We start from the raw sequence: 19,221 nt of genomic DNA, 5'->3' as shown, positions 1-19,221 counted from the left end.
CAATGATTTAAAAACCACTCAGGGCAGGGCTGAGAACTAGCGGTTCTAAAGTTGGCAGCGTTTCCATGGTGTCTGCCCGTGGAGCCGTGGGGGCGGGCTCACGCAAGCGCCGAGGGGGCGGGTGGGAAGATTCAGAGTGTGGGTGCGCAGGCGCCTTGAGAGACGGTGAAGCTGGTGGCCGGTGGCCGGGCGGGACCAACAAAGATGGCGGCGGCCCTTGCGGCGGGAGCGATCTGGGCAACAGCTGCGGCTAAAGCTGCAGCCCGGCCGGCGGGGGGGCTGCACGGGGGTAGGAGGGGGTGACCCTGAGCTGGAGCCTGGCCCTGGCTGGCCTCCCCTGCCACCTCGCTGGGGGACAGGTACGGGTCGGGGCATTATGGCGGGGGAGGGGAAGATGAGGGAAGAGTTCTCCAGACCCCAGAGAGGACGTTCTCCACAAAGGCGGAGGCTCGTGGGGCCCTGCGGGGCCTGGGAGAACTGGGCTGGAGGGACAGCATTCCTGGACCGCAGGGAATACGCGGCCAGACCCTGTAGCCAATCAGCGGTCTCGGCCTTTTGCCCTCGAGGGGGGCGGACCCGGGTAGAGCCCTGCTGTGGTGGGAGAGGAGCAGAGATTAGGGGTCAAGAGTTGTTCATACTGCGTCTCTAAGCTTTTGCCCCCTGAGACCCAACACCATGTTGGAGATCGGAGGTGGGGGAGGGAATGGGTCGAAATCACCCCTTTAGACGGCTTCATTTGCAATCCGGAGGGGAAGGAATTTGAGAGTGGAATACTGTTATCCTTGCATCCACACTTGCATTTAACCACAGGCCCAGAGCACACCCCACTTGACTAGCCAGGTATAGGACTCCTTTTATGAGTTTATGGATTATCAAGACAACTGAGGTGGAGACTTATCGCAGGCTTTTCAGTAGAGTTGTCTTCTGTAGGGAGAGAGTGGGGGTGTTGAAAGGGTCAAAGTTATGAGTTGCTCTTTCCTTCATTTGTTTACTCAAGGGCTACTAAATATTTTCGTCGTGGCAAACACTGCTAGGTTCTGGGAATACAAGACTGATCTGATAGACCTGATTCATGCCTTCAGTGCATGTGGAAACTAATATGGTAACCTAGGTCTCATCCCCTTCAATAACTCAAATGCTGACCACCTCTTCTCCTCCCAGGTCCAGCCTGTGGTGTCCGCAATGCCCCAGGCCTCTGAGCACCGCCTGGGCAGGACTCGAGAACCACCTGTCAATGTCCAACCCCGAGTGGGATCTAAGCTACAATTTGCCCCCCGGGCCCGCAGCAAGGAGCGCCGCAACCCAGCCCCTGGGCCAAACCCTTTGTTACGACCTTTGCCTCCCCGGCCAGGTCCCCCTGATGAACGGCTCAAGAAACTGGAGCTTGGACGGGGACGGACCTCAGGCCCTCGTCCCAGAGGCCCACTTCGGGCAGATCATGGGGTTCCCCTGCCTGGCTCACCACCCCCAACTGTGGCTCTGCCCATCCCATCCAGGACCAACCTAGCCCGTTCCAAGTCTGTGAGCAGTGGGGACTTACGTCCAATGGGGATTGCCTTGGGAGGGCACCGTGGCACTGGAGAGCTGGGGGCTGCACTGAGCCGCTTGGCACTCCGACCTGAGCCACCCACTTTGAGACGTAGCACTTCTCTCCGACGTCTTGGGGGCTTTCCTGGACCCCCCACCTTGCTCAGCATACGGACAGAGCCCCCCACTTCCCATGGCTCCTTCCACATGATATCTGCCCGGCCCTCTGAGCCTTTCTACTCTGATGACAAGATGGTGAGGAATTGCCAACACATGTGGCCTTCCAAGCTCATATTCCTTTATGCCTCCAGCTTTCTTGTCATCATGTGACTTTCCTGTCCCTTTTTTTCCTAAGTTCCTTTCTCATATTATTTATAGCAGTGGATCCTCTCCTCTCCCTTACTTCTGGTCTCCTTTTAAACCATTTTCTGGACTGTCTGTGAGTCCCCAGTATGGTGTGCCATTTTGGTCCCCAGGGAATGAACTCAACTATTTCGAATACTTCTTTAGGTCCCCAGGCTCTTCCTTTCCCTTGCTGCACTTTCTCTCTTAGGACTTTGCCTAGGCCTAATTAATCTCTGGAGTTGAAGAGGGATGGGTTCAGAACATCTGAGCTACTGTGGTTGCCCATTTCCCAAACTAAGTGAGCTAGGCTGACGGCAGTTGGTGCCCGAAAGAGAGGGTGCAGGAAAGGGCCACGGGGGCAGGAGGGAGCTTTGGAGGTAGCAAGGTGGGAGTGAGGAGCAGCTGGTCAACCATGCCAGTGCTTGGGGAGTTGCCCCAGGAGCTGCAACGTCAGCTAGCTGGGCAGAGGAGTAAGTGGGGAATAGGTGGGACAGCTATGGCTGAGTCTGTGGTGCACTCAGCTGTGATGGGCTTACTGCTCATGACCAGTGAGGTAGGGAGACCAGTGAGGGAGAGGGTAGAGTTTGGGCATGTATGGCGGGGGGAGGCAGCAGGCACCATGGTATTAGAAGATTAAAATGGCTATATGGGAAAGTCTGACTATACCCTGACATTTCAGGCTCATCATACGCTGCTTCTGGGCTCTGGTCATGTTGGCCTCCGAAATCTAGGAAATACAGTAAGAGCCATTCTGTTCCTCCTCTCTAAAAGGAAATGTGAAATGGTACTGGGGGTGGGGAGAACCTGGGGAATTGGGGAAGGCATGTAGAAGGAGAGTACTAAAGCTCTCCTAAGTTTCTGGGAGAGGTAATGGCAGTGTCCCTACTGCTTCCTAGTGCTTCCTGAATGCCGTGCTACAGTGTTTGAGCAGCACTCGGCCTCTTAGAGACTTCTGTCTACGAAGGGACTTCCGGCAAGAGGTGCCTGGAGGGGGCCGAGCACAAGAGCTTACTGAAGGTAGGGCAAAAACTCTTGCTTCCTCTGTTCCCTTTTCCCCAAACCTCTTGCAGGTCTATCTGCCAGTGCTCATGGCCTCCAGCCCATCAGTCTGACAGTCGTATCCTTTTTTCCCCACTGCCTACTTTCCTAGGGTTTGTTTTCTACCTTTCAGATGTCCTCTTGCCTGCCTCTTCCAGACATTAACCTTTGTTTCCCTTTTCTAATCGTACCCCAACAGCCTTTGCAGATGTGATTGGTGCGCTCTGGCACCCTGACTCCTGTGAAGCTGTGAATCCTACTCGATTCCGAGCCGTCTTCCAGAAATATGTTCCCTCCTTCTCTGGATACAGGTGGGAGAGCTGGAGGGTATAGATTTCTCTCTGGTCATGCCTTTTGGGTAGTGCCAAGCAGTGACCCCCGCAACATTGTTCTGAGCCTTGAGATGTTCTCCATTCAGGAAGTAGGAACCTTGTCTAGGCAGGGGATAGTGTCTGCGGACAAGGAAGGGGTCAGTTTCCCATATTCTCTGTCTGGCTGTAGCCAGCAGGATGCCCAAGAGTTCCTGAAACTCCTCATGGAGCGTCTACACCTTGAAATCAACAGACGAGGTCGCCGGGCTCCACCAATCTTGGCCAATGGTCCAACTCCCTCTCCACCTCGCCGAGGAGGGACTCTGCTTGAAGAACCTGAGTTAAGGTAAGGGTTGCTTCTCCTCCCGTCTCTCCCCAGTAGTTTATCAACAGTGTTTCTTCCTTCACAGAATTGAGGTAGTTAAGATTAGGGATGTAGGGTTGGGGTTGTGGCTCAGTAGTAGAGCACTTGTCCAGCATGTCTGAGGCACTGGGTTCGATTCTCAGTACCACATAAAAAGTGAATAAATAAAATAATGGTATTGTGTCCATCTAAAGCTAAAGAAAAGAATTAAAAAAAAAAAAAGAGGAGAGGATAATTATAACAAAGTACATAAAAAGGGCTTGAAGCTAGGTAGAAGAAGATAGCATGTTCTTCCCTGGTATATGTCCCGTTCTTTTCTTTTGCCTTGGATTTCCCCAGAAATTTACTCCTTTGATTTTACGTAGATATTTAGGGGAGGAGTTGGGGTGTGGATGTAGTACAGGGCTCTGTGTATCATTTTGGTGGTGTTAGTGGTGCCTTGTGTTCCTGCTGTCTCATGGGTGCTCCCTACTTCTCTGATCTATGATAGTGATGATGATCGAGCCAACCTAATGTGGAAGCATTACCTGGAGCGAGAGGACAGCAAGATTGTGGGTATGAAATGGGACAAAGCAACAGGGAAAATTAGTTTGGGGCTTGGAGGAAAAAATTGATGCTTCAAGTGGTGTGTGGGAACAAAACTGGATGATGAAGATGTGAAATGGTGTGAAGCGTTTGTTAGGAGTATTGATAGTGAGAAAAGGAGGGTCAAGCAAAGGGGCATAAAGAGACAGGATTTCAAGCATCTCAGGTACCCAACAATGACTTTTTCTCCTGCCCCTTTGCTTCTGTCTAGACCTGTTTGTGGGCCAGTTGAAAAGTTGTCTCAAGTGCCAGGCCTGTGGGTATCGCTCCACGACCTTCGAGGTTTTTTGTGACCTGTCCCTGCCCATCCCCAAGGTGGGATTCCAGAGGATTCCAGGGGTGGAAGGAACACAGGTTCTATGACCCAAACTTACCCAGCCCCAGAGTATGGGTGGGAACCCTGTGGGTCTCTAGAGTATAATTGAAGCCTAGCTTGATGAAGAGTAGGAAAAGAAAATGCAGAACATGCTAACCCTTACTTTCCCTTTTCCCCCAGAAGGGATTTGCTGGGGGCAAGGTGTCTCTGCGGGATTGTTTCAGCCTTTTCACCAAGGAAGAAGAGCTAGAGTCGGAGAATGCCCCAGTATGTGGATGTTCACAAGGGCTATAATAAGGGCGGGAGAATTGGGGGAACGCCATATGGAGAAAAGGGTACATATGTTTCCTTAGTATGGGAAGTAATCATTACATGTCTGCATTTGTGTTGGGGTCTCAGATAGTCCTAGTACTTCGCGGGCAAAGGGGTGTGGCCAGAGGATACAGAAGAAATGAGAACATTCTAAATTTGAATGGTTTGGGATGTCAGAAAACCAGCTGAGGAGAGAGTACATTAACTTAACACTGTTTGGCATTTATTCAGGTGTGTGACCGATGTCGGCAGAAGACACGAAGTACCAAAAAGTTGACAGTACAAAGATTTCCCCGAATCCTCGTGCTTCATATCCTAATCCTCAAATTCTTACTTTGCTTAGGATACCTCCCATACATTCTCTTTCCTCACCCTCTATGCTGACATAGACTGGCCATTTGGAAATTGAATTTTCCTTAGGGAAAGCCTGCCACCCAGCCTTCTTCTGGGGGAAGAGAGAGGACAGCATTTAAGACTGCAGTTCTCCAATAGAGACCCTCCACCTCCCAAATGCTCCTTAACCAGGGCTTAGATCTGAATCGATTCTCCACCTCTCGAGGCTCCATCAAGAAAAGTTCAGTAGGTGTAGACTTTCCACTGCAGCGACTGAGCCTGGGGGACTTTGCCAGTGACAAAGCCGGTGAGTTTGATGGGGAAGGTCCTGAGGAGCTTTAGGAGGGGGACTCAGCTGTGGTTATAGAACTGTATCGTTTCTAACCCCACAGGAAGCCCTGTTTACCAGCTTTATGCCCTTTGCAACCACTCCGGCAGTGTCCACTATGGCCACTACACAGCCCTGTGCCGATGCCAGACTGGTTGGCATGTCTACAATGACTCTCGGTGAGAACAGCCCCTGCTCCCACTACAGCCCTGACACCCTCCCCTTCTGTATAACCCCAGGAGAGCAGAGAGCCTGGAGAAAGGAGAGGTGGGGGTCTTTCCTGATCTCTTATTGGATGCTCTGAGGTTAAATCTTGTGGGAAGGAGAGAATGTACAGGAATGACTACAACCCATTCCCCATCTCCCTTTTTCCTAGTGTCTCCCCTATAAGCGAAAATCAAGTGGCATCCAGTGAAGGCTATGTGCTGTTCTACCAACTGATGCAGGAGCCAACCCGGTGCCTGTGACACCCCCTTTATGCCCTGGCACCTGTGAAATCCTTTCAACATCCTTAAGTCCCAGGCTCCCCATTTACCTCAGAGACGTCTATTTTTGTGTCTTTTTAATCGGGGAGGGGGGAGGGGGGTTGTAGCTCCCATTATTTTTTTTATTAAAAAGTACCCTTCCACCTGGAGGCTCCCTTGTCTCCCAGCCCTGTGTACAGAGCTTACCAGGCCCCTGCCCATGTACAGCCCCCATACCCTCTGCAATCTTACTTTTTGTGAATAAATTTATTAAGAAAAAAGTGGTGTTCTTATTTTTATTTGTGCTTGGGGGTGGAAATACAGAATTGGGTACAGTTGAAATATTCCTGGGACCCAGTTCCATATCTGAACAGGTGGGGGCGCCCTCAGGGCCAAGGAGGAGGGGTCGGAGTGGAGCAGGACCAGGACGTGCGTGCCCAAGCAGGGAGGGTTTAGTATTGGAAGAAGGCAGCAGTCAAATCTTGAGATTGGCGGAGCTGCGGGGAAGCCTGAAACGGTAGTGCAGACACTGGAAAGACAGGTTTTGCCGAAGATGGGGGCTGCCCCTCGAGGACGAAGTTCTTGTCCCAAGAACCCCTGTGGACAAACAGTAGGTATGTTGCCGGGCGGCCCTAGCTCCCGTAGGCCCGAATTGTTGCTAACATCAAGGAGCTGTTTGTAGAGCCGCCTCCCCACGGACTGGCCCCCATCTATTCTCTCTACAACCAAAGCTCCTGGGGCAATCCCTCTAGAGTTCTCACCCTAGCCGGGCCTGGGAAGCTTCAGCTGGGAATGCAAACTCCCGGATTCAGCTCTCGCCATCTTAGCCCTAGGGAGGAAAGCGCCGGGCACGACAGCTCACTTCAACTTGGCACTGAACGGGTCAATATCCAGTTCCGTCCACAAAAACGACTCTCACAGATGTCGTCGCCCCGCCTGTAACGTCACTGCCGGTTCAGAGTTTTCATTGGTGACTGTGATCCGGGGTCTTTCAGGACCCACCAATCCAGAAGCCGGAAAGAGACTGTCGCGTGCCGCCAGAATAAAGTGGACCGAGAGTCCGAGAGACCTAAAAAGGGCTAGGGGCGGGATTAGCAGACCTCAAGCACTAGTTGGTTTCCAGAGGCGTGGGAAGCGAGCGCCTCAAAACTCAGGCATCCAGCCTGCCGACTCAAACCCTGCGAGAGCAGATAGTGTGGGCGTGGCCCTTATCTCTCGCTGCGGGTCGCCGGCGGAGATAGGTCTCCGTACCTCCACCTCCTTCTCTTACCTCATTTTCTCTTGTCCCTATCTCGTGGATGAACTCTGGCCCCTGGGCGAAGACCTCACTTCTCCATCAGCCCATCCTCGCTCTCTGCCTTAGTTTCTTCTAGATCAGTGAGTGGCCAAGGGTGGAACGTGGAACCAGCGGGGCTTCAGGAGCGCAGGGTGCCTCCCAATCTGCCTGTCATTGTCGCCCCCTTTCTCCAAGCAGTCCAATGAGCCGGACCGTGGTGGTGCTGGGCGGAGGCATCAGCGGCTTGGCCGCCTGTTACCATCTGAGCCGAGCCTCACGTCCACCCAAGGTTAGTACCTTACGCATGCCAGAGATATCCTCATTTATTACTCTTGCATTTCCAGCAAAAGCTGGGTGGATCCTGGCCGGTGTGATGCGCTTTCTTCCACCCCCCACACCCCGCGGCTTCAGATGGTACTACAATGGCACCTTCTTGTCGCCAGGTGGTCTTGGTGGAGGGCAGCAAGCGTTTGGGAGGCTGGATCCGCTCAGTGAGAGGGCCGGATGGTGCGATTTTTGAACTTGGACCTCGGGGAATTCGGCCAGCCGGAGCCCTGGGAGCCCGCACTCTGCTCCTGGTGAGAGGCTTATGGAATGTGTAAGAAAAGGTTGCAGAGGTGGGCTTTTACTAAGGGGGTAGAATTGAGGGGAGGAAGTATGTTTGGTGGGCCAGACCTTTCTTTAGTTTCTCCTCTTTTTGAGGATATGTGAAGAGCAGGTTTCTGAGCTTGGCTTGGACTCAGAAGTGTTGCCTGTCCGGGGAAATCACCCAGCTGCCCAGAACAGGTTCCTGTATGTAGATGGGGCCCTGCACCCCCTGCCTTCTGGCCTCAGGTAACACCATCACCTCCTTACTGCACATCCTTTTACTTTGCCCCATCCTCACAGCCCTTCCATTTCTTCATCTCTATGTCTGTCAGCCCTTCCAGCAGAAAGGGGCCAAATGAATGAAAATGAACCCCTGGGGCTGGGAAGGTAAATAAGGTGCTTCCTCTTCACTATGCCTTCCTCCACACAGGGGCCTATTCCGTCCTTCACCCCCCTTCTCCAGACCTCTGCTTTGGGCTGGGCTGAGGGAGTTGACCAAGCCCCGGAGCAAAGAGCCTGATGAGACTGTGCATAGTTTTGCCCAGCGCCGCCTTGGACCTGAGGTGACACTGCTCAGAGGCCTCAAACCTCTCCTGTCCTAAACCGGCTTCAGAATACCCCACTCACACCTACTCCTGGGGTCTCTTTTTGTGTCATATGGGATGCCCTCTTGTCTCCCCTAATCTTCAAAACTCAAACCCTTCCCTACTGCCATTCCTTATTAAGCAGGGGCAGTGGAAACTTACTCAGTGCATCTTATTCTTTGGCCTCTCAGTCTCAGTCTCACCCTTAAGGTGGCGTCTCTAGCCATGGACAGTCTCTGCCGTGGAGTGTTTGCAGGCAACAGCCGTGAGCTCAGCATCAGGTCCTGCTTTCCCAGTCTCTTCCAAGCTGAGCAGACCCATCGTTCCATCATACTGGGGCTGCTGCTGGGGGCAGGTGAGGCAGCAGGATTGTTTCAAAGGGTGAAGATATTAAGGGCTGCCAGTTAGGCAAGGGGTGCTAGTTTGATGATTCTTTTTTGCTGCTGCTTCTGCAGGGCAGAGCCCACAGCCAGATTCAGCACTTATTCGCCAAGCCCGGGCTGAGCGCTGGAGTCAGTGGTCACTCCGTGGAGGGATGGAGATGTTGCCTCAGACCCTTGACACCTACCTGACTAGTAATGGGGTCAGTGTTCTCAGAGGCCAGCCAGTCTCTGGGCTCACTCTCCAAGCAGAAGGGCACTGGAAGGTAGGTAACTTTCTGGGGTGTAATGAACTCCTGTCAATGTTTCTATAAGTGGCTCAACCAGGCCAAGTTTGGTAGAATTGGAATTACTCATTGTTTCCTTGCCTTAGAAGTTATTCAGAGCCAGGTCTGATAGCACACACCTGTAATCTCAGCAACATAGGAGCCTCAGGCAGGAGGATCACAAGTTCAAAGCCAGCCTGAGCAACTTAGTGAGACCCTGTCTCAAAATAAAAAGGTTTGGGGATGTAGCTCAGTGGCAGAGCACCCCTAGAATCAATTCCCAGAATTGCAAAAATAAAAAATGAAATCATTTATTCATGGGCTACCCCAGGTTCCTAGGGGTCTTATTTGTGGACCTTCCTGTCAGATCCCTTTGATGCAAGTCTGTAGATGGAAGTTGTAGTTATAAGTAGTCAGAGGAGGAGGATGTAACTCAGTGCTAGAGCACTTGCCTAGCATGGTTGACTCCCTGGGTTCAATCTCTAGCACTGCCCCCAAAAAGTAGGAAGTGGTCAGAGAGTCAAAGATGAGGAAGAAACAACCCAGCTTCACTGAACACTCCAGAGCAGCCACACTGGCCTCTGGCCCACTTCCTAAGGTGAGTTTTATGCAGATGATATAGTCATTCAGTGTCTTCATCCTGGGAAACTGAGAGCAGTGCAGGAGAAATCTCAGTTCACCCATTATTGCTCATTCTCAAATGTTTTCATCTTCTCAGGTGTCTCTGGGGGATAGCAGTCTGGAGGCTGACCACATTATTAGTGCCATTCCAGCTTCAGGTAATAGGGTAGCCTCCTCCCTTTCCCCAACCAGCATGAAGCAATAATTGTTTCTTCCTGAGCGAGCAGGATCATATCATGCCCCTAAGCTGAACATCCCTATGCAGTCCAATCTCAAAGAGAGCTGACAAAATTGTAGTATGAATGCCTCCTGAATCAGGCCTGTTCTCCTTCAGCACTCAGCAAGCTGCTCCCTTCAGAGGCGGCCCCAATGGCTCAAGTCCTTAGTACCATCACTGCTGTGTCTGTGGCTGTGGTGAACCTGCAGTACAGAGGAGCTCGCCTGCCTGTCCAGGTATGATATGGAGGGGAAGGAAAGGTATAGCCTCAGGTGGAGACTTTCCTTCCTGATTTTTCTCCCCCTCCAGGGATTTGGACATTTGGTACCATCCTCAGAAGATCCAGGTGTCCTGGGAATCGTGTATGACTCAGTTGCTTTCCCTGAGCAGGATGGGAACCCCCCTGGCCTCAGAGTGACTGTGAGAGCAGGACATGTTGTATAGCGGGTTTTCCAAAGGGCTCCTCTGTGCCCCATTGTAGGCAAGGCCAAGCTGGTCAGTGCTATATTCCCTCCACAGGTGATGTTGGGAGGTTCCTGGTTACAGATGCTGGAGGCTAGTGACTGTGTCTTATCTCAGAAGCTGTTCCAGCAGCAGGCACAGGAAGCAGTTGCCACACAATTAGGACTGAAGGAGCCACCGAGTCACTGCTTGGTCCATCTACACAAGGTGAGCTGGGGTAAACTCATATCAGTTCCCTTTTGGAGGCCTTGAATACAAGGTATATTTGTCACTGTATGTTAACCAAGGCCTGGAAAATCAGTAATAAACTTTGTACTGTATCCTCTCCCCTCTTCCCAGAACTGCATCCCTCAGTATACACTAGGCCACTGGCAAAAACTGGGTAAGTTTGGAAAGCAGTTGGGCTGAGGGCTGAAGAAATCAGACCTGTAGCCACAAAATTCCTTTCATCCTTTCCTTCCAGAGTCAGCTATGAAATTCCTGGCTGCTCAAAAGTTGCCCTTGACTCTGGCTGGAGCCTCCTATGAGGGGGTCGCTGTCAATGACTGTATAGAGAGTGGGCGCCAGGCGGCAATCAGTGTCCTGGGCCCAGAATCTTACAGGTGATCCTCAGCTCCTACCATGAAAATAAAAGTCACTGGAGCTTAGCATGGTCTGGCTACTCTGGCATCTATGGTCATGAGGGTAGGGGGGTTCAAGGAGAGGTAAAGTGTGCCTGGGATGCAGAAAGCAGGAGCAGAAGCGAGACAAAGTCCTTTATTAGAAAATATATCAAAATCCCAGCCCCCTGAGCCAGGACCAGAAAAGGGAGCTACTCCAGCACTGGCAGAAAGTGCCCAGGGAGGGGCTTCCTTCACCAAACAGCTTCCTGGGAACCATAAATAGAATAAATATTCACAGAGGTCCCAGGAGAAGCCAGATCACTCTTGGAAGAGAGTAATCTCCATGGAAGAGGAAGGGACTTGGGGTCCAGCCCTGCTCCTACCCCAGGGGCAGGGGACTCCCAGGAGTTGTCACATAAAATTATGACATCAAGGATTCACAGTCATAAGTCCTGGCCGGTCCCCTAGAAAGAGGGACCTCCAGGTCTAGAGGAGCCCAGCTCCATTCTAGCAGTGAGGAGAGGCCCCTGCCCCCCAACATAGCACTAGAGTTCAATCCCCCCAACATCCCTCTAAGAGCAGTGAGGAGCTGAGGGTAGGGAGAATACAACCCTTCTGATTCAGTTTCATGATTAAGGTGGGCAAGGAGGAATCAGTGTGGACTATGGCGGGCTGTGTGGTTGGCAGTAGGCAGAGGGCCAGGCCTAGCAGGGGGCCGGCGCTGCAGCATCTCTTGACGGAAGGCCTGGGAAGAACCGGGTGGATAACGGGGACCAGGAGCCCGGGGACCCCGAGGGTCAGTCCCAATGTCTGCTGTGACGTTGGTATAGAGAGGACCCAGTTCTCGAGCCAGCAATCGGTATGTCAGAGAGTTCATCCCATCTTGAGTCCAGGAGTTCTGAGTACGGACCAGGAGGTCAAATCTAAGGGTTAGAGGTTGGATACTAAGACCCAGAAAAGAACAGCCAGGAATCTAGGGACGTTTGGGAGTTTCCTGGCTAGGGGTATGTAACCTTGAGAATTCAGTACAATTACCAGGCAGTTTCCCCTTCCTACCTGTGGGGATTTTCTTCATTGCCCTTATCTCCTCGGTGCTTTACCATCTTATAGTGTCCCACAGATGTGGGGGGCCGAGAGATCTTCATCCCAGCCAGGCGTACCCTATGGGGAAAGTGAGGGAATCTTGGAGGATCCAGAATGAAAAAAAGGTGCTGACAGGTGAACAAGAAAAGGAAGGGACTGCATGTTTCTATACACAAGGAATAATTATTACTAGTCAGGTTTTTAAAAAATGCATAAGTATGAGAAGGTAGGAGAAAATCAAACAGCAAGAAGGAAAGAGTTGAGGAGAATGTAACGGCTGAATGTCCAAATCCTCAGGGCCCCATGCATCCTGGGGCCTTTAAATAATTGGCAAAGGTAGGTAGGTCTGCCCTCCTACCTTTGTTTCCTAAGTAGCTACCAGGAGCTGCTTTTACAATCTGGGAGGGGCAAAGAGAAAGGTCATTTTGTGAAAGGACATGACTGGGAATTGCAGACCCCAAACTTTTTTTTTTTTTTTTTTTAGTGTCACGGATAGAACCTTGGGCCTTGCACAAGCTAAGCACATATGCAATTCTTATTTAGAATAGTAGCTGAGCTACCCTCAACTCCTCACCCTCTGCTGCATGATTTTTTAAAAAAAGCAGAACCAGGTAATCAGGATCTTAAATAAATTCTAGTTCTGACACAGAAGCAAAGGGTGAAGATGGCCTGTGAAGGAGCTAAAAGAATAACAGACATTTAGAATTTGTTGGGTGCTTTACACATACACAGAGGATATAAGAATTCATATAAAGATGTGATCCCAGCCAGACACTGTGCCTGTAATCCCAGCAACGTAGGAGGCTGAGGCAGGAGGATCACAAGTTCAAAGCTCTAAGTAACTCAGTGAGACTCTTGTCTCCAATTTTTTTTTTTTAAAGGTTGGGGCTTAGTGGTTAAGCACCTCTGGGTTCAATCCCTGATACCAAAAAAAAAAAAAAAAGGTAAGACCAAACTGTCTCTAGGCCTGTTTATAGCTCCAGAATCCCATGATAATATTTCCTGATGATCTTTCCTCCTCTTTCAGGTATATAACCAGATCTAGAAAACTGAAAGATGATAGAATGGGCAGCAGTATGCAAAGCCTGCTGTCAGTAGACTGAAAAGACAAAGGGAAAGGAATAGATTCAGTGTAGGACCAGGGAGCTAAAGGTTACTATTGAAAGGCTATGGTCAGGGGTGGTCTTATGGGATAGGGGTGAGGAGGGAAGTGGTACAGAATTCTGACCTGGTAGCTATGTCGTCATCCTCACCACCCCAGCCCCAGTATTCGTTAGGGAAGCCATTCATCTTCAGGTACTGGTCAGGAGTGAGCGCTGAGACTCCTCCGAAGTACTGGGGGTACGGGAGGCTAGGGAGAAAAAGATCCTTGCATTCCACAGGTCTTCTGGAAAGACATCTCTACCCCAGTTCCCTTAGTTGCCCTCTTTCCTCTGGATGGTTGGATTTCCTGCTTCCTAGCATCCTTCCATGCCCTTTACCTGTATCCAAACTTGTTCATGGCAACAGCAACATGGCGGGGTCCCCGGGGGTCACACACATAGAGATTGTGGTCATTTTCTGGCAAGAGGTCCACATCATGCAAGAACAGGCAGTCCCACTCTTCATCACGCAGTGCCTCCCGCACTCCAACATTCAGCAATTTTGCCCTGTTAAATGTTCCATTTCCAGCCTAGAAGATAATGGACAGGAACCAGTCTATGTCTATAGATAGCATGAAGAAGAGTGGGCTTGAGCAAAAAAAGGGAAATCTAAGTGGGATACTGGGCAAGGTGAATGAAGGGGAAAACAAACTATCTTTTTCATTTAGTCAGTTCAACAATTTTTTCTTGCATTTAGTATGTGCCTGACATTTAGGTGCTGCTGTTTAGCATTTCATCCTGACAACCAACAACAAGGTGGAACAGATGGTATATTAGTGTAATCTATTGTCTTTGCCTCATTTTAGGGGGTTAAGTATCTTGCTCAAGGTCACCCACATAACAAGTGGCAGAACTAGAATTTTAGCTCAGATCTGCCCAATTTCAAATTTGCACAAGCCACTCAACAAAGGAAAAATCATAGGAGGACAGAGGACAGTGGGAGTACCCTAAAAGAAAAAGAAGTATGGGACTAAGTTTAGAACAGAAAGGTCAGGTGCTTCTCCACACTGCAGTCTGTCCTTTTAAAATTATTCTAGGTGAGAGTGGAGTGGAATTACTTGAGCCTTCCTTACTTGAAAGAAAGAGTAGCATAGAGATTGGAGATACCTGGTGGATGACATAGATGCCATAAGCAAGCTGCTGGCGCTGCAGGAAGGGGTGCAGGTGGTAAAGCAGCAGGCGTAGGTGATGCTCCCGGGCACGATGCGGCACGATGATGGCTGTCCGGGAGCGGGGCTCACACCCTGCTGGGCGATACCTACCCCCAGGCTCTACCCTAGGATTCCGTTCCACAATCTCTGCTAGTGATGGCACTGGGCTAAAGGACACCAACACGGGACCCACTGTTGGGAGGGAATGTCACATTTAGGGATTGGAGGTGCAGGGAGAAAAGAATAAGCATCAGGGCCTGGGAATACCTCTGGCCTTGGCAGTCTGATTCTGGGCTCAGTACTCCCCAGGGCTCACTCAGAAATCTCACAAGCTTTGGATTTCCTCTCATCAGACAACTCTACAAAGCCTGGAAGGTATTTACCTAGCCTACCTTCTTATTGTTGGGTTCTATAACTTTCTCCTGCCCCACAGGGTTTGAAGTTATAGTTGGGGAAGGAAGAGAACAGGACTTCCAACCAACTAATTAAACAAGGGCCCATCTACATCTAGCCTGATGTAGGAAGAGCCCATAAATGGGAAGGCAGTGAGCCTGTGGCCCAATCCAAGAACCCGGTCTAAACTCTGAATTTAGAGTATACTCTATCTCAATCTCAGCCCACCTTTAGAGTAATCTGTTTTAAGTCCCACTCAATACCTACCCAAGGCTCCCTGCCCCCACACACTGTCCTTTCCTTCACCTCCTCCTTCCCTTTGCACTCACCTAAGAGAGGAGATCGTTCAGGACAGTAGGGTAGGCCTTGAGGAGCTGAAGGACCTCCTGGAGCTACAGGAGCCCCAGGCAGATGACTGAGGTTACTGTAGACATCTCGAGGGTGAGAATAGTCAAATGTAGGCCCCTGGTCCCGGCCAAATAGGGCACTAAGGCTTCGGAAGCCCCCTAGTGACAAGTACATCATAACGGCCAGCTGGGAACCCACAAGCAGGGCCAGCGTGCAGGGCCGCTCCAGCAGCCTCCGCAACATCCTGAGGTGAGGTCTGGGGAGGGAGAAAGGGGAGTTCTGGGAGTAGGCCAGAAAAGAGCAAGCCAGCAGGGAGATCATTGAGTAAAGAGGAATGAAAGTGATGCCAGGAAAAAAAAAAAAAAAAAAGAAAAACAAGCAGAGAACAAAGTTATAGGAAGGACCACACAGATGTTTGGTCACACAAGGAAAAGACATAGAATGTAACCACCAACAGCCCCCACCACCTGTCACTTCCAGCCCAAGTTTCACTCTGGTCCACCTCCCCTCAAACCACTCCTACCATCTACTTTCAGACCCCACCTCCAAGAATATTATTACATCATTCCAGTCCCATGTCCATTTCAGAAGAGTCTCTAGAGAACCCTTCCAATTTTAGAGAGGAACAGAGACTCACCTAGATTCAAGCTGTCTTCTTCCAGATCATGGGGGCTCCAGGGGGTCCCAGGGGGGCAGAGATGTGAGGCATTATCTAAAATTGGAAATGTCACAGAGGACAGAGAAAGGCTCCATCTAGCACTCCAAAGGCAAATTTGGGACCAACTGGAACAGAAGTAGTCAAGAATAGCCAGCCACCTGCATGGGCAGAGATCAGGGTAAAGCAAGTTTTCCATCAGGGGAAGTGAGGAAAAGTGGTTGGAAAGGGGAGTAGCAGCAGATGGCCAGATCACTGGCCTTTCTCTCAGGCTACTGTGAATTAGTGTGATACTGTCAGGGTGGCACTTCACCCGCTACCCCACCACAACAGGACGGACTTGTTTGGGGAGTGGGGACGGGGAAATTAATGGAGACATTGTTTTCCCCACGCCAAAAACCCGTTTAAGAGGCGAGACAGTCGTGACAGGACCGTGGTATAGCCTCGGGAGAACTCGGGGCGAGGTAGGAAATAGGTTCCTTCGTTTTCACAAGCCAGGGAGCTAGCTCCTCAGGTGTAGGGGAATGACCACCTGGGAGCTGCAAGCAAACAGCCCCGGAGAGCGGCGGGGAGTATGGTGGGGGTGGCGTTCTCTACCTTTTCCGCCTTTAGGGCTGGGGAGAAGTGTTACTGCTGAAGTCGGGAGAGAGGGAGGGCTGAGGCAGAGACTGTCGGGAGTACCTAGGCGGGCTCACCTGGAGGGGCGTGGTCGGCTTTCTGCCTGGGGTTAAAACCCAGTCTTTTCGGAGCACGCCCACCCCATCCCAAGCTCCTCTTGCTTTTGCCCTACCGTGCAAAATGAGCCCACCCGGCCCCCGTCCACACTTCCCTCTGGAACCTTGTCCCCGCTCAAGCTTGTTTCCAGCCCTAACCCAAAACCTCTCCCTCCCTTCCGACCGAACCTTTCTCAGAGGCCTCTGTCTCAACGGTCCCTAGCCCACATACCTGGTCTTCTGTCTACCTCGTCACCGCCACCCAGACAGCTGGGCGGGCATCGCTGCCGCCATCTTGGAAGCGGGCGCTGCGGGGCGGGGCCTCGCGTCACCAGGCGGGGCCTTGGGGTGGAGCCGCCGGTTGAAACGCAGACTTCCAGCACCGCGTAGCTTGGAGGCCTCTGCTGTAGGGCATCGGGGGAGGCAGGGCTGGTTTGCTGTGCGGGCAAAGAGAACTGAAGGGTCCTACACCTCGCGGAGTGAGCAGAGGCTCTCAACTCACAGTCTGGTATCGGGAGTCCATTTCTCATCTCTCAGATTTGTAAAGACAGCTGTTCAACCCCTTCATTTTCTATAGGACCAAAAGGGACTGTCCTAGAGGCCGGAGGGACTGTTTTTGGTGCAGTGACCTGATGCACTCGACGATCTCACTATCACCCGCGGGTAGCCTGAGCACTTCTCCCAGTGTGTCAATGACCCCGCATGCGGCGTAGGGCCACTTAGTATCAAAATTGTTTCTCGATCAGGCTACGGTGTTGCGGACTACTGTAGCGCATTTTGTGTCCTGGCGGTATCTGCAGGCCTTGAAATAGAAGCAGTGAATAAAACAATGAAACATAGTGTGGAGGAAAAAGTGTTTCCATAGGTATTATAATAAAATGGGCGCTACAATGATAATGCAATATGTTTACCTTTGTGGTTTCCACTAGCCCCTTGCATAGTGTTTCTTAGAAGCAAATGTCCACTCTGAGGAAATGTTAAGGGATTTGAATTACTCAGTGCCAGCCTCAAAAAGCTGATGGTGTCTTGTGTGTATGTGACGTGGAGGAAGGGATATACACAGTATAGTGTGATAAATAAGATAACCCAGAAATGACAACTCATTCACAGGTGGCGATTCCGGAAAGGCTTTCCAGATATAGTGATGGCTAGTGGGAAACCTGAAGATCTTGTGTATATCCTATTTTATATGATTCTGTTTTCGTGGACATTAATTATACAATTTAGTATAGGAGCCTGACCTGCGTGCAAATTCCATCTTGTCTGGCAGAGATTCTATTAATCTCCTACTCTTCACTTGTGGGGAAAAAGCGATTTTTGCCCCCATTTTTTTATTCATTTTTGTATTTCTAACTTGAAAATGTGTCTGTTCTCTGGATTTTCTCTTGAACCAATTAGAACATGTGCCAGTTCTTTTGTGATTTAAACAGTACACTCATTTTTATATGGGAATCGAAAGACTGTCTCCTTAACCAAACTTTAGACATTTCCTCTGAGCCGTGTTTTTAAAGGAGGCCTTGTTCTTGGGTGCCTCTTGGATCTGCCTAGCCAGTTTTAGCAGGAATCCTGTCAAGACAGATAAGAGAGTCCTCCCTATTCTGGATATCTGATCACCCTCAACTACCTTTTGCAAAAATCTTGTCAGCTTATCTAGAATTCCCCTATCCTTGATGTTATTTTGTTTCCATCCACTGAGCCTCACATTTTGCCAATAAATCCCCACTTGTCCTTGCTGTATTAGGATTTCAGCCTGATACATCTGTCTCTCTTCCCCTCCTTTGCTCCCTTATTGGGATAGTCTTTTTTACCTCTCCTATAGCCCTAAATAGTCTTCTGTTCTGTTCTAGCAAGTGTCAGAATAATTTTTCTTCAACAATATGAAGGTCAACTCTTTTTTTTTCCCAGTAGTGAGTGGGGAGTTGAACTCAGGAGTGCCCTACATCTGAACACTGCCCCCCCCCTTGGCCAAATCACTTTAATTTATTAATTTACAACTTTTTTTTTTTTAAACCAACGATCGAACAAACCCAGGGGCACTTAACAACTGAGCTACATCCCCAACCATTTTATTTTTGAGAGGGGGCCTCACTAGGTTGCTGAGGCTGACTTTGAACTTGCTTCAACATTCCAATGCACTCGGATTATAAATGTGCACCACTGCACCTGGCTACAACTTTTTTTTTTAATATATTTTTAGTTGTTAGTGGACCTTTATTTATGTATTTATACGCGCGGTGCTGAGAATCGAACCCAGGGCCTCACACATGCCAAGCAAGCACTCTACCACTGAGCCACAACCCCAGCTCCTGGCTACAGCTTTTAATGTACAATATGAAGCTTGTAATTTCCTGAAATTCTCACTTGTAAAGAGTTGAGATTATACTTTCAGTCTTCATCATTAGGAGGGATACCTAATTCTTCCTCTGTCCAGCGGGAAGGATCTGGATATATAAAATGAGCCAGCATAGCATCTGAGTCATACCAGAAGTACCAGAGAATCCAAAAGCAATGGTCACACTGAAGACCACCTGAATCACCTGGGATCTGGTCAGCTGGGGAAACTGCCTGTACCAGGACTCAATATGTATACAACCACCAGCAAGATGAAAAAAGAAAAGAAAAATAAAGCTAGAATTTAAAAGAGTTTGGGGCTGAGGATGTAACTCAATGATAGATTTTGATGTGCAAAGCCATGAATTCAATCCCCAGAACCATCCACCCACCCCTGCACCCCCCAAAAAAAATAATTCGGGTTGGATCAAATTACCCTGAGAACTTTTAGAGGCAAACAAAACTGGACTCAGTGACTGGATATGC

At 50.2% G+C, this 19,221-nt stretch overlaps 3 protein-coding genes across 26 annotated transcripts; 2 read left to right on the top strand and 1 right to left on the bottom strand.

Annotated features, from left to right (window-relative positions):
• The first annotated feature begins 181 nt into the window (after positions 1 to 181).
• Usp21 (ubiquitin specific peptidase 21) lies at positions 182 to 6,198 on the top strand. Of its 8 annotated transcripts, none has more exons than XM_047549073.1 (13): positions 182 to 359; positions 1,162 to 1,521; positions 2,552 to 2,656; positions 2,769 to 2,889; positions 3,110 to 3,221; positions 3,412 to 3,567; positions 4,076 to 4,140; positions 4,382 to 4,524; positions 4,667 to 4,753; positions 5,030 to 5,108; positions 5,331 to 5,438; positions 5,524 to 5,638; positions 5,836 to 6,198. In XM_047549073.1, the coding sequence occupies exons 2-13, from the start codon at positions 1,183 to 1,185 to the stop codon at positions 5,924 to 5,926; spliced, it is 1,521 nt and encodes a 506-aa protein (XP_047405029.1). In that variant the 5' UTR covers positions 182 to 359; positions 1,162 to 1,182; the 3' UTR covers positions 5,927 to 6,198. The 8 variants fall into 8 exon arrangements, with proteins under 8 accessions (XP_047405029.1, XP_047404984.1, XP_047405038.1 ...); XM_047549028.1 differs by having other exon boundaries at positions 1,162 to 1,782; XM_047549082.1 differs by having other exon boundaries at positions 183 to 359; positions 2,552 to 2,611.
• Positions 6,199 to 6,337: 139 nt separating this feature from the next.
• On the top strand, positions 6,338 to 18,177 carry Ppox (protoporphyrinogen oxidase). Of its 13 annotated transcripts, none has more exons than XM_047549166.1 (14): positions 6,339 to 6,537; positions 7,287 to 7,300; positions 7,398 to 7,488; positions 7,643 to 7,777; positions 7,903 to 8,033; positions 8,218 to 8,350; positions 8,582 to 8,726; positions 8,827 to 9,017; positions 9,736 to 9,796; positions 9,973 to 10,091; positions 10,165 to 10,275; positions 10,375 to 10,524; positions 10,657 to 10,699; positions 10,781 to 10,981. In XM_047549166.1, the coding sequence occupies exons 3-14, from the start codon at positions 7,402 to 7,404 to the stop codon at positions 10,921 to 10,923; spliced, it is 1,449 nt and encodes a 482-aa protein (XP_047405122.1). In that variant the 5' UTR covers positions 6,339 to 6,537; positions 7,287 to 7,300; positions 7,398 to 7,401; the 3' UTR covers positions 10,924 to 10,981. The 13 variants fall into 13 exon arrangements, with proteins under 13 accessions (XP_047405149.1, XP_047405122.1, XP_047405061.1 ...); XM_047549105.1 differs by having other exon boundaries at positions 6,751 to 7,300; XM_047549142.1 differs by having other exon boundaries at positions 6,751 to 7,300; positions 7,395 to 7,488.
• B4galt3 (beta-1,4-galactosyltransferase 3) lies at positions 11,047 to 16,730 on the bottom strand. Of its 5 annotated transcripts, none has more exons than XM_047549226.1 (8): positions 16,637 to 16,730; positions 15,674 to 15,852; positions 15,018 to 15,315; positions 14,252 to 14,487; positions 13,484 to 13,674; positions 13,231 to 13,353; positions 11,976 to 12,080; positions 11,047 to 11,842 (listed from the first exon to the last, which is right to left on the bottom strand). In XM_047549226.1, the coding sequence occupies exons 3-8, from the start codon at positions 15,277 to 15,279 to the stop codon at positions 11,572 to 11,574; spliced, it is 1,188 nt and encodes a 395-aa protein (XP_047405182.1). In that variant the 5' UTR covers positions 15,280 to 15,315; positions 15,674 to 15,852; positions 16,637 to 16,730; the 3' UTR covers positions 11,047 to 11,571. The 5 variants fall into 5 exon arrangements, with proteins under 5 accessions (XP_047405182.1, XP_047405201.1, XP_047405209.1 ...); XM_047549245.1 differs by having other exon boundaries at positions 15,018 to 15,292; XM_047549253.1 differs by having other exon boundaries at positions 15,674 to 15,748; positions 16,637 to 16,709.
• Positions 18,178 to 19,221: the final 1,044 nt, after the last annotated feature.

Source organism: Sciurus carolinensis, chromosome 1, assembly GCF_902686445.1.
Source record: "Sciurus carolinensis chromosome 1, mSciCar1.2, whole genome shotgun sequence".
Taxonomy (NCBI): Eukaryota; Metazoa; Chordata; class Mammalia; order Rodentia; family Sciuridae; genus Sciurus; species Sciurus carolinensis.
This window is presented reverse-complemented; position numbering and strand designations above follow the sequence as displayed.